The sequence below is a fragment of the Colius striatus genome, chromosome 4 (genome assembly GCF_028858725.1).
Source record: "Colius striatus isolate bColStr4 chromosome 4, bColStr4.1.hap1, whole genome shotgun sequence".
NCBI lineage: Eukaryota > Metazoa > Chordata > Aves > Coliiformes > Coliidae > Colius > Colius striatus.
Window position 1 is genome coordinate 46,139,761 of NC_084762.1, and position 12,758 is coordinate 46,152,518.

General features: G+C 38.6%; 1 protein-coding gene across 2 annotated transcripts in view; it reads left to right on the forward strand.

Moving 5' to 3' along the window:
* MYOM1 (myomesin 1) overlaps positions 1-12,758 on the forward strand; it is a 71,199-nt gene that overhangs the window by 38,825 nt on the left and 19,616 nt on the right. For both annotated transcript variants that reach the window (XM_061995230.1, XM_061995231.1), the window contains 8 exons: positions 1,531-1,727; positions 2,469-2,595; positions 3,336-3,520; positions 4,198-4,312; positions 9,036-9,192; positions 10,068-10,174; positions 10,291-10,335; positions 11,784-11,920. In XM_061995230.1, the coding sequence (XP_061851214.1) occupies positions 1,531-1,727; positions 2,469-2,595; positions 3,336-3,520; positions 4,198-4,312; positions 9,036-9,192; positions 10,068-10,174; positions 10,291-10,335; positions 11,784-11,920 (1,070 nt within the window). The remainder of the gene's footprint in view (positions 1-1,530; positions 1,728-2,468; positions 2,596-3,335; positions 3,521-4,197; positions 4,313-9,035; positions 9,193-10,067; positions 10,175-10,290; positions 10,336-11,783; positions 11,921-12,758) is intronic.

The following is a 12,758-nucleotide window of genomic DNA, read 5'->3' on the forward strand; positions in this document are numbered from 1 at the left end:
AGCTATAACCTCTGCTCATCAGTGCCACAGGTGAACGTGCTCGCCAGTGATGCATCTTCCATCAGATTCATTCATTCAGACCAACTCTCCATTAAGATCATTATCCATGCAATGGCATCAAAGACCACTTTACAAAATTAGTGGCTACTGAAAGTGAAAAATAAATCTGTTTACTAATTTAATAGTTTGTTTTGCTACATATCAATGTATCCAAGATATTGTATTCTTTCTAAACCAGTTCAGTAATTTGTTAGGACTCTCATTACCTAGACTCTGGGTTATATATGTGTAAAGGAAACAAAATCTGATTATTATGGTAAGCATGAAAAATCTGTGTTGTGTTAAGATATATGAAGATTCTTTGTGGATTTATGCCTTAGCCACAGTTTATCCTCTGAGACGCTATGCTAAAGAATGTTGTGTTGTAACTCTGACTGATAGCAATATGTAAATGAGGAAAACCTCTCAAGTTGAAGACACCTGCACAAAATCAACACATAAACACTCATTGTGCCTGAGAAATGTGGGGCTTGAATTTCATTTAAGTCCTGGTACCTGGCCAGTGAACTCAATTCCTCCCCAGGCTTCTGAAGTGAGATTCAAAAGGCTTGTGCAAAGAGATGAACAGAAAACAAAGTAGAAGAACCTGGGGCTAGCTGACATTAATATAAAACATTGAAGAGAAAAGGAAACAGATATGACCTAGTATTTCTATCAAAAGTAGGACTTCAGGGCTCTTCATTGGTGCATGACACTGGGTACGGGCAAGCATTTCTTCAGTAGGTACCAAAAAAGTTTTATAAGAAAATGGGTTGGGATGAAGTTAATGATTTCTGTACTGTAAAAAGAAAAAAAAAAGAAAAAAGAGGATTATGCTACAAATTTTTAAATGTAAGTTCCAGTAACAGACATGTTCCGTTTGTAGTCAGTCAGTCTGCAGTGCCTATGATCACACTTCCTTCCATTAAGGTAAGATCATGTTATGGGTGCAATGATGAAATTGACACAGTGTATAAATTTATTTAAACAAGAACAACAAAAAGAACTGATATAGCCCATTGTCAGAATGGAAGAATGTGGGCCAATTTAAAAAAAGGAATTGCAATGAATGTTGTATGTATGGAAAAGGGTTAGCTTTGAGCAAAAGAAAACAAATCATTGCATCTCCATTTTTTTTGTTTTTCCTCTAATGTTAGTTTTAGTTCCTTGTTTTTCACAGTTTTAAAGTGAGTCCTGATCACTTACATCAGAGCTGCAATTGCAACACATTCTTTCACTGTGTATCAGCGTGCTTCTCAAAAACCAAATGATCCTGAAAACTAGTTCCTGTGCAGTTCAGACTTCTACATTTTTTTAATAGAAGCTTTTAACCTGCATTTCTTATTCCAATGTCAGAAATTTCCCTTGACCTGCAAAAACATTGTCCTAATTCGGAAATGCAGGAGGGGAGACACCTGAACATGGTCATTGAATGCCAGTTTAACTATTTAAATATTACTTCCTACTTATGTATTATTCACATTGAAACAGCTGCACCATCTCCACCTTATGACATCACCGTCCTTGAGAGTGTTCGTGACTCGATGGTATTAGGATGGAAACAACCTAAAGTCATTGGTGGAACTGAAATTACTGGCTACTACGTGAACTATCGTGAAGTGGTTGATGGAGTTCCTGGGAAATGGATGGAGGCCAACGTTAAGGCCATTACTGAGAGGGCATACAGGGTAAGAGGTTAACTTCTGTTATTGCTGTGGTTGCAGAAAGTATTTCCAAAACAGATCTCAAAGACAGATTGGAATGAATTATGATTCAGGGTACAGATTGCTGTTCAGATGGTTTTGTAGCCATGATGATAAAGTTATTTAGCTTGGTTAAAATCCTCTGCAAAATTATTTGTACACTTATCTATTAGTCTGGCACCAACTGTCATGTCTGAATTCACTGGTCTAGACATAGCCTGATTTTTTGTAAGTCAGGCCCTCACAACAAATAGCATTCCCTCGGGGCTTGGTGGACCTACAACCATTGCTTGCTGGTGCTGTAAGCAGCTCTGTGCCAGCTGCGTTTTGTGATCAGTAATTGACCCAATTTAGAGATAGTACTAAGCTACAATCTCATTGAGTTGCTTTACAGATGAAAACCAATGCCAGAACTGAGTTTCAGCCTACTGCAAGGACAACTCTTGCCTTGAGTGAACTTGCTTTGTATCATGATACAGATTAATACGATTGTTGATCAATTGCTAGTCTATCAACAGGAATAAGGGTTTAGACTTTGAGCATGCCAAGACCACTCGTGTATGTCACACCACTGGTTAGATAGTTATTGCCTTATGTATGATGTCAATAATGCTTTCATCTCTGAAGGCAGTTAAAAGCATGCTCATGTTCAATAATGTGTTCATTGTGATTTTCTTCTAAAGCCTTAATCCAAAGTTAATAAGTACCATCTTATGGATTTTGCAGATTGAAAACCTGAAGGAAAACATGGTCTACCAGTTCCAGGTGGCTGCTGCTAACCTGGCTGGGGTTGGGACACCCTCACTACCCAGCCAGCCCTTCAAATGTGAAGAATGGACCATTGCTGTACCTGGTAGGATCCTGAATGGGAGACAGAGGTTACTCACAGCCCAAGGGTCCTCTGAGGCCAGTTACCTAAGTTCTCAATGCCTTTAGTTTCCAGGGGAGTCAACAGGCTTCTGGGAGTTCATACTCAAACTTGAAACTCTACCACTTATTTAGTACATTTACAGTAATGTATTAAGCAGTCCCCATTTAATCAGTAGTATTTTACAAGCAACTTGTTTTTTCTTTATCTTTGCTGCTTTCTTCCTGTGCTGTGTCTGCCACTTTGCTTCCTAGTTTAAATGGTAGACATAAATATCTGTCTAAGGTACAAGGCAGAGAAGAATGAGGTCCTGTAACCTTGTTTAAAAGTATCACTTCAAGGCCAGATAGTTGGCCTTTTAGCACTCATTGAAATGAATGAAAACAACCTCTATTGACTTCAATGGACTTTAGAGCAGTCCTTGAAGCAGTACGTTAGCTTAATAATTAACTTATTTCCCTGAATTAGGAGTTTATTTGCCATTTTTGTTTGTTCCTGAGTATTTGATCAAGATACCAATCTCAACATGTTGGATTTCGCTTGGGGCTAGTCTTTTTAATACGCATGGGTTGTATTTATATTGGGTCTGGATATGATACAGAGGAATTGCACTTTATAGCATCTCTGGGTGCACAACATCGTGTCTCATTTTGGTTCCTGAAATCTTCTGCATTGATCCCCTTGCGATTAATTTGGATACCACAACTCTAACTTTTACCTTTCAGGGCCACCCCATGATGTCACATGCACAGAAGTTAGGAAGGACTCTTTGGTTTTACTGTGGAAGGAACCAGTTTATACTGGCCGTAGTCCCATAGCTGGTTATTATATTGATATGAAGGAAACTGAAGCAAAGGAGGAACACTGGAAAAGTGTCAATGAGAAGCCACTTCAAAAGAAATTCTTGAAGGTAAATAGCTTAAGATTCAAATGCTACTGTAACAGTATAACCCTGGGAAGTCAGCCTTCCACAGCAGTGTCCTGTGCCAATCCATAGTTCCCTTTAACGAAACATTTAGTAGGCTGTGTTGTGCTAAGGATAGACACGTGTAGTTCCTGTGTGTACTCAGACAGTAACTCAGAAGACAATTTTCTATGACAAGCTTGAAAATAAAGCAAAAATAAAATTTCTGTAACACAGGAGGCATTCCTAGCATTTTCTGGCTCAAATAGCAAAACAGGTATCACTACACAAAAACAGACGGCACAAACCCAGATGTTGTGGTAATGTGATAGGTGAATTTACTTTCAGTAACAGTCTATGATGTTTCAGAGGTCATTTTACATGAGTCAAAAACATCCTGTTCCAATAACAACGCTCCTTTAGCAAAGAAATCAATGACAGTAATAATGCTGTCTGAATGTTAGCTATGCATACAAGGAAGGAGCGAGACATACAGATTAGTCATGTCACTGTGGGGAAAAAAAAAAGGAAAAAATATTTGTCAACTGGAAAAGAAGCAAAAAAAACCCAAACCAAAACAAAAAGGAAATATAGTTGTCAGATATCCAGACTGATCTGTAATAAGCATGAAATTAAAATCAGTGTTTTGTAACACATTGTGTGTGTATATTTGCTTCCTCCAGATAGGTGACCTAAAACAAGGTGTGAGCTATGTGTTTCGTGTGCGGGCAACAAACCAGGCAGGTGTTGGGAAACCATCAAATGTCACAGATCCCGTCGTAGCTGAAACACGACCAGGTTTGTTAGAAATATTTTGTCTTTTTAATCATATTTAAACAGGTTCCTGTTTGTACCATGTGTTTACATAAAGGTTGCATGTGCACAGTCAGACCTCTCTCAAATCAAACTTTTTTACTAAGCAGGAAATGATTTGAGGGTCATATCTTACTTTCTTGTCTGGTATATTTCAAGGTCAGAACAGATTTCTTTACTATAACTAGATGTCCAGGAATATAAAAATACAATAAAGTTGTAAGATTTGCATATGTATATAGATGCATAAGTAGAGGACCCCCTAAGATCAGCTCAGCCAAAAAATGCTACAGATGTAGATTTTGCCCTTCCTACAATAAATCAGTTGTTTATGCTTTCTCATTCTCCTTTCTTTAACTTAAATAATATGCCTGAGGAAAGGACAAAAGAAATTACTTTTTTTCGCTTGGCCTTTAAAGTACAGACTTTAAACATAATGAAGTCAGTTTGGAGATCACTTTCAGTAGGAATTAAAGTGCAATCGTTTGCTGGAATCATCCTATAAGGCTGGCTCCAGCATGTCTGTAATGCCAACAAGAAACATTCTAAGCAGTGCAGAGGCAGAATGTCCACACCTGGAACTTCAGAAAACCCCTGAGTTTTATTTAGCTATACAGGTAACATAAGTGAGTTTGATCAGAGTCCACAGCTTTTTGTCACTAAGTTTCTAACAGAAAACACAAGCATGGGCTGTTGCCTTACTCATAGATAGACTATTTTAGAAGCAGAGGGTCCTACAAGGTGGGAAACCAAACCCAGATATTTTAACCAAATCTAGAATTAAGTTATCACGATGCAAGAAGGTACAGGGGTACAATCCAGCCTGCATCCACCATATATGCTCTTTTCCTCTGACAAATTCCCTTCCTCCATCTGCTGACTCTCATTTCTGATCCCCCTCAGGAAGGTTTCTAAGAGCCCTAAAAGAACAGGAAGGAAGGCAGGGAGTAGGCAGGCAGCTGGCACTGTCCTGTAGCAGCCAGGCACAGGAAGCACAAGTAGCGGTGCAAGGGCACAGGGAAAGGAGGAGACAACCTGAGCAAACAGATGCCTACCCTGCTTACAGACTCAGGTTGATGGCTGCTCCTGCCTGGAGAAACAAGAGTTTCTTTGGGATGGTATTGACCATTAGGTGTCGAGCAGACTTCATCAGCTATCCTCAGTTGCCATTTGCACTTCAGCTGCCTCAGGAGCATTTCCCTGGGATACTTTCACTGTTTCAGACTCCCAGGTCCATTTTTACATTTATTCTTGCAGCAACACTGGCCCAGCTCTCATAAATGCCTCATGCTTATGACCAGAGCAACGAAAATCCTAAGAAGCCTTGAATTGGCTCTCAGCAAGGCTGAAAGTCTGTAAAGTCTGAAAAAGGAGGTCTGAGGCTGTAGGTGCAGAAGAACTGGAAAACACAGAATGGGGAGACTGGGGCAATTGCTAGTGGGGCTGAGCTAGGAAGAAGGTGCTGGAAGGAGTAGAGGGTAAATTGCAAGAGCGTGAGATTGGGATATGAGCACAAGAAGGATGTGTGAGAGTAAGAAGAGCTTAGGATAGGATCTTTCAAAAATACAGTAGATATAATTACAGATCTACAAGCTGCTGGAGCAGTAGGGCTATTTCCATCACCTGCAAGTGGAGTAAGGTAAAACTTGGACTATTAAGTCTTTAAAAGAGCTTGTATCCAGTAACCACTTCTAAAAAGAGAATCAAACCAACATTAGAACTAAACTTTTGACTTCACAAATTCCTTTTATTTGAGGGATAATATCTATCTGTCAGACTTTTGATATAAACTTGTTATGATAATAATCTTCAATTGTACTAAATAAAGGATTGGTCATGTCATTGCCATTTTAAAAAAAAGTATGAACGTAAACCCTTGTGAAGATGGTCATCATGACAAAAAACTCTTTGTACAGCATTTTGAATGTTCACTCATATGAGGTGCACGCCCACCTGGCACTATGAACTTGAGCAGAGCCTTTGGTTTACAGCCTTCACTATTAGACAAGAAGATACATCTTAGGATCATGGCCTTTTTCCAAGAGAGGCTAGGGTTCATAGGTGTAATGTCTCTGGGACCACAGCAAAGTCAGGGTTTGGCACAGTGAAATCTCAGGGAAGCTGAAAATTATTTACTTGTGTAAATCTGGTTGACTCATATTTTTATCTGGGATCTGCAGTTATGGCATCGACCAAACTAAGCTTCTTAAAAGTATTAAGAAAGGACAAAAGGCTTATTAAAAACAATTATTTCAGAAAGCAGTGTCTTGGGCAGGCTTCCACCTTTCTCTCTCAAACCACACAGATCTCAAGAACAGTCATACCATTTTTTGTAAATTTGCAAGATGACTGAGCTTTCTCATCAAAGAACATAAGTAAATAGTATCTTGAATGAAAAAACTTGCTTTATGCAAATAAGTGTTTTTATTCAGTGAAATGTGCAAATATAATGATGCAATACTTTGCACCCCGCTTCTCTTGTTTGAAAACATTTAATTTTTACAGTTACCTTCTAAATTTAAATGGAAAAACTTACCCACATAAACAAATACCAATCTGGCCTGCTTTTGGGCTGAAACTTTGTCATTAGACAAAAGCACTTTGGTGTATGTGGATCTCACGTGAGGCAGGGGAAATCCAAGAGCAGACTGCAGCTCTTCCCCATTGCTGCCCTCAGCCCTCATGCATCTTGGTGCAAAGAAAAATTAGAGTCTGATCCTGCATCAATCACTTAAGAAGGGCTTGAACCTCAGAAATTAATGAAACCACATCCCATTCAACTTTTCTGACTAGCTCTATTCCAAACGGTGCTCTTAATTCTAGTATTTTGAAGCTATCTGCTTTATATTCATGTTATTTCAATGCAGTAACATGCTCAAATAAGTGGTGAGTTGATACGACATCTCAGGGTTTTATTTCTTATGATGACTTTAAGAGAAGCTCTGTATGATACGTTGAAACCACCAAGCTACCTAGAGGAGGGAAATTAAGACTGCAACTGCTATGGCAGCCTCTCTAAATTTGTAGGATGGGTGGAGACCCCGGTCCATAATTTGAAAAAAATGGGTTTTTTAAAACTCATATAAATATTAGAGGTAAACACCATCATCATTTCTGGAAATAAATGCTATGCATTGTTATCGTAATAAGAATACTTTAAAACAAACATAAAAGGTTTTGTCCTTCCAATGAACCTTCTGGTTATAATTGTTGGCACATCACATAAATTGCCATCAAAAGATTAATGTGCTAATGATCTACAGGAAACTAGACACTAATGAAATTTCAAGTGATGAACTTGCATATAATAAATTCAATTATAAAAACATTGCAAATATGCTGCTCCTAATACAATATTTGTAGATTTTGGACTTCATTCATCATATTTTTGTACTTAATGTGCTTCATTGTTGCGAGGGCTGGTAAATAACAGCACCAAAATGGGGTTATTAATCTCATCTTTCAGTCAATGGTTATGGCAAGATACAAAGACTAAGCAAGCTGCATGTACACAAACTGTCATTATAGGAGCTACTCAAAGTGCTGGAAAGGACGTGTATAGTATTAAGATGATGAAACACAGAAATCTCCTGGTATGCTTGAGGCTCATTAAGAATTATCCTGAAAATAAAGCATTTAATCTCAATGTCAGGACTAAAGCTCTTGTCTTCAAGGTACAATACTTTGTGCAGAAAGTGTCATTAGCATTCTGGGCAGCCCAGAACTGTCTTAGGCTAAGTAATATAACATGAGTGCCCTATTCAGATGCGAGATCGAGCTCAGAGCTGTTGGGAAAAGGAGGCTGGATGTCCTCCAGCACCCCTCCGTGCACATGCTCTCCCTGACATTCTCAGACAAGTTGTTGAAATGAAAGTTAACGCCACAGATGACAAGCTTACCGAGCCACCTGAATCCCAGATGAAATCCCTCAGCTTCACTGGGATTCAAAGGCACAGGAAAGAGGTGCCTTTGGGTTTCTGATCTAGGATTCACCCTCAGGGCCTTTTAAAGGACAAACTAGGTCACCTTATCCAGCTCAAGGACTGTAGGAACTGGCAAAACAGGGTGGGCCACTTAAGCAGCTATCGTGAATGTTCACTCCCTTTGTGGGAACAGGATTAGTGCTGCAGAAGGCAGCAGGGCTGGATGCCAAATGCAGCAATTAAATCAGAATCCCAGGGTGACGCTAGTGTCACTGAAAATGCGCCTCAGTTGCACAAATGTGCACCACTGGGGCAACTCAGTTGTTTCTTCTTCTGCCTCCTGCACCGCTTCAAACAGCCACGTTTGCACACAGTATTTCCTTTAGCACTTTTATTAGGGAATAAAAAATTTATGTTGCATAATAAAAACTCTAACTACCCCTTACCTTGGAAAAATATAGCAATTTAATAATCCAAACATTTAGTGAATTTACAAGCTTGCTTTTTTTTTTCCCTTCAGATTTTTCCAGAGCAAATATCCTAACTTTCATGTGTGCTTAGACTTGCTTAAATAAATCAATTGATTTATCATGCTCTTTAATCTGTGGATTAGAATAAGAACTGTTCTTGCAAATCAAAGATCGAGGATGTCAATGTTTGCAGAAATTTATGTGCCATCTGAGAAAATGACACAGATCTGCTTAATCTACCTTATGAAAGAGATCTATATAGATTTGTTGCTGGCTTCTCTGGGAAAGTGGAATTGCCTTATTCTGCTCTTTCAGGAACCAAGGAAGTGGTGGTTGATGTAGATGACAATGGAGTCATTTCCTTGAACTTTGAATGTGATCAGATGTCTCCAAACTCTAAGTTCATTTGGTCCAAGAATTATGAACCGATTGAGGATGACTCTCGACTGAACATTGATACAAAAGGCGGAAAGTAAGATACAAAAGGGGCTGCAATAATCTCATGTTTGAGAGGTCTACACTGGTCAAAGAAAACTATCCTTCTGGATGTATGACTCCAGCAAGAGCTATATCTGCCTTTCTTACTGGAAGGCTACTTCATACACTGACCATTTGGAAACTTGTAGCTTGCACAGAATGAGTCAGACCTCCTGTTTAGACAATTTAGTTATGTTTAGGCAGGAGAAAATTTGTGCTTTGTCATCCTATAACTTGTCAATCAAGGCAAATTATTATTATTATTATTCCTATTGTTATTATTTTAAATCTCCAAAGGATAAAATTATCTGTCTGATTGCAAAATGCTTTTGCCATGTAAGACTGTTGCAATCTTTGGAGGTGCTGGAATAAGCACAATTTTTCTGACAACGTCACAATAGAATGCTCTACAAAACTCAACTGTTACTTCAGGATTTTAACAGAGAGGAAGAAATGGCAAATGCACAGGTTCAGCCTATGAAGTGCCTATATGCTCTTCTAGTTATAGAAATCATACAGAAATGGTGTCTTGCCACACTCATGATATTGCATATGAAAACTGAATCAGCCTGTACTTACAGTGTCCTTCTATGCTCATCAAAGACTCAACAGCATGTTTTTCAGCATGCTTGAGCTACATTAAATGAGATATCTCCAGTGCTTTTGGCACTGAGAGTTGTGCCATCTCCATTTGTACCACACAGGGTAGGATCTACCCTGGTTTATACTGTCCAGAGCCCAGCACTTGCCTGTTCACTCAAAGCAAAGGCTAATAAGAGACTTTTTATCTGGTGTTATAGACATAAAGGAGGTGTTTAGTTCAGACTGAGCTCATCTTTTTACCAAAATACCTTTTTTTTTTCCCTAAAGGTCAAAAGCTGCCTTTAAGGATCTTGGAGAAGATGATTTGGGAATTTACTCTTGTATTGTTACAGATACTGATGGAGTTTCATCAAGCCACACGATTGATGAAGAAGGTAGACACAATGTCTATTCAGCATGCCTGGTTTGCTTTCACATCTATTTTTCCCTACTGGTACGTCTGTCAGATCCATAAGGCATGCACACCTCATTTCTTTTATGTCTTTTGCAGAAATGAAACGCTTGCTTGCTCTGAGCCACGAACGCAAATTCCCAAGTAAGTGAATCATATATGTCTGTAGGAAAGACTTTTGCGTACAGTGGGGTATGTATCACAATGCATCAGGGAGGAAAGACACTATAGTAATTTCAAGTGAATGTGGTTTTGTACTGGAAAAATTCCTTTTTTATTTTTCTCTTTCAGTACGTGTGTGTATTACTGATGTTCTTCCTGATCTGTTGCAGCTACTAGTCTAGGCATATAATAAGTCTGTATAACAGTTGGAAAAGAAGTATCCCATTGGCTTTGATTACTCTGCAGAACTGAATTTTATGCTTACTCAGCATTCTTAACCTGATTTTAAAGTCAGGGTTTTTGAAAAATTCTCCAACTTTACTCTGACTGAAGTTAACATAAATTAAATTGGAGGTTAACAAAGCAGGCAACTGTATTAAATTGAACTGTAATGATATATATAGAGAGAAATTTTCTACTGAAATTCATCCCTCGGGATTTGTCTGGGAGGAGGTGTGTCTTTACCACCAGACTATATAGTCAAGCATTTTGCAATGTGTTTGTACGTTTTCTTCATCTGTTCCATGTTACACCCTAGCAATGCAGACTTTACACTGCTGTGAAAGTGGAGACTGGGAGAAGAGTTCACATACAGCATATGTACTCCCCAGAATATGATTTTCGTTGAGACTCTGAGGATCCACTAAGATAGCTACATATTATGGAAGCCAATAAATGAGCAATATATCCCAATATCTGAATCTCCATGCTCATGTTTAATGTTACTGATTAAGGTATCTTAACAAAAAGGGAAAGCAAGCTCAGAACTTCTGCTAAGAAGAACAAAGAAATATGAAAAAAAAAAAGACTAATATTATTTATGGTGTTGTACCCTTTACATGCTGCTTTCCCCTGTTAACACAAGGAATTGGTCTATGTGCAGGGGATTTCCATTATTCATAGGTAAAGAAAATGTACCAGGGAGATTGAGGGTGTGTTGTGATATTTAGTGAATTCTGGAGATGAAAGTTCTACTCAGCAAGAGCTCTCACTGATCTGGCTTTGCACTTGGGGTTTTTTTTGTGGGTTTTTTTTCTGCTGGGTCAGTTTACTGTAGTAATATAGTTAGGCAACTCATTAATCGTAGGTCTGTGCCATACAGACTCACATTGTGCTGCAAAGATACTTGCAGCTTCCCTTTTAACTAGCCCTATATTAGAATGGAACAAAACTCAAATCCTGAACACTTCAAGTTTGTACAGACCTAGTGACTGAAAGATCAAAAGATTAAATCTTGTCTATCATCCTATGTATATGTGGATGGAGAGGCATTCTGTCTATATGAAGAGCTATCATAAGCTAACTAGCTTGTAAGCCTTGCTTACAGTATCAGAGAATGAAAGGGAGAAGTGGCTTTCTGATTACAGAAGAAAATGGTTGTCAGGGCACAGGCAAAGTATATGCTTCATTCCTTTCTTTCTTCATTGTAGCCATCCCCCTTGCCTCTGAGTTGGCAGTGGAAATTTTGGAAAAAGGAGAAGTGAGATTCTGGTTGCAAGCTGAAAACCTGTCTGGCAATGCAAAGGCCAACTTTGTGTTTAACGACAAGGAGATTTTCAATGGAGAGGTAAGCCTTTCCTTAGCTTATGTGCATTTGCACTGTTATGAGTATCAGTGCATATTAATGTGTCTGTCTCCAATAGACTTCAAACCAGTGTTCCACAATAATGCTTTTTCATGAGAAATGTATGTAACGTATGTAACTTATGTAATTGAAAGCCTCATTAGAAAGATTTTATCTATTATTCTGAGCTCCGGATGAATTCTACTGAATGCAGATCATAAAGTGGAGTTTAATGACTTCCTGACACCTCCATGAGTACCATGTGTTCTCTTAACTAGTGGGGACCATATGAGTTCCTGCAATAAGGTGGTCCTAGCTACCAGTAGGTAAGTAGCTACTGTTGTCTTCAAGGAGTCACTGCAGTAGCACAGATTCATCCTATCTCCTTTCATCTATGGTTCTAACATACCCTTGTGCTTAGTTCTCACCTCTCTTTGTTGTTTGGAGGAATTTATTCACCAAGGGAAAATCACCAAGTGGTTGTTTCCAGCAGCAGAATGTGTTACTCCCAAAAATATGACCTGGCATGCTTTTGTTGCAATGCTGATACCAGGAAGAAGGTAGAGATGGACCATTCTCCACAAAATACAGTTATCCTCAAAAAAAAGGGTTATTGAAGAGAAATACAAATCTAAACCTCTCTAATGAAAAAGAACACAGTATTCATCATACAACAGGCTTGGCACATTCTTGTATAGCATCAGTAGAGACTTCACTTTTTATAGATTTCTTATTTATACTGTTCTATGTTTTGAACTGGAGCTAGAGATAGTGGACACCTGAATAAGTAGGAATCTGAATAAAGAAAGCAGTATTTCAACTTAAGATACCATATAACATT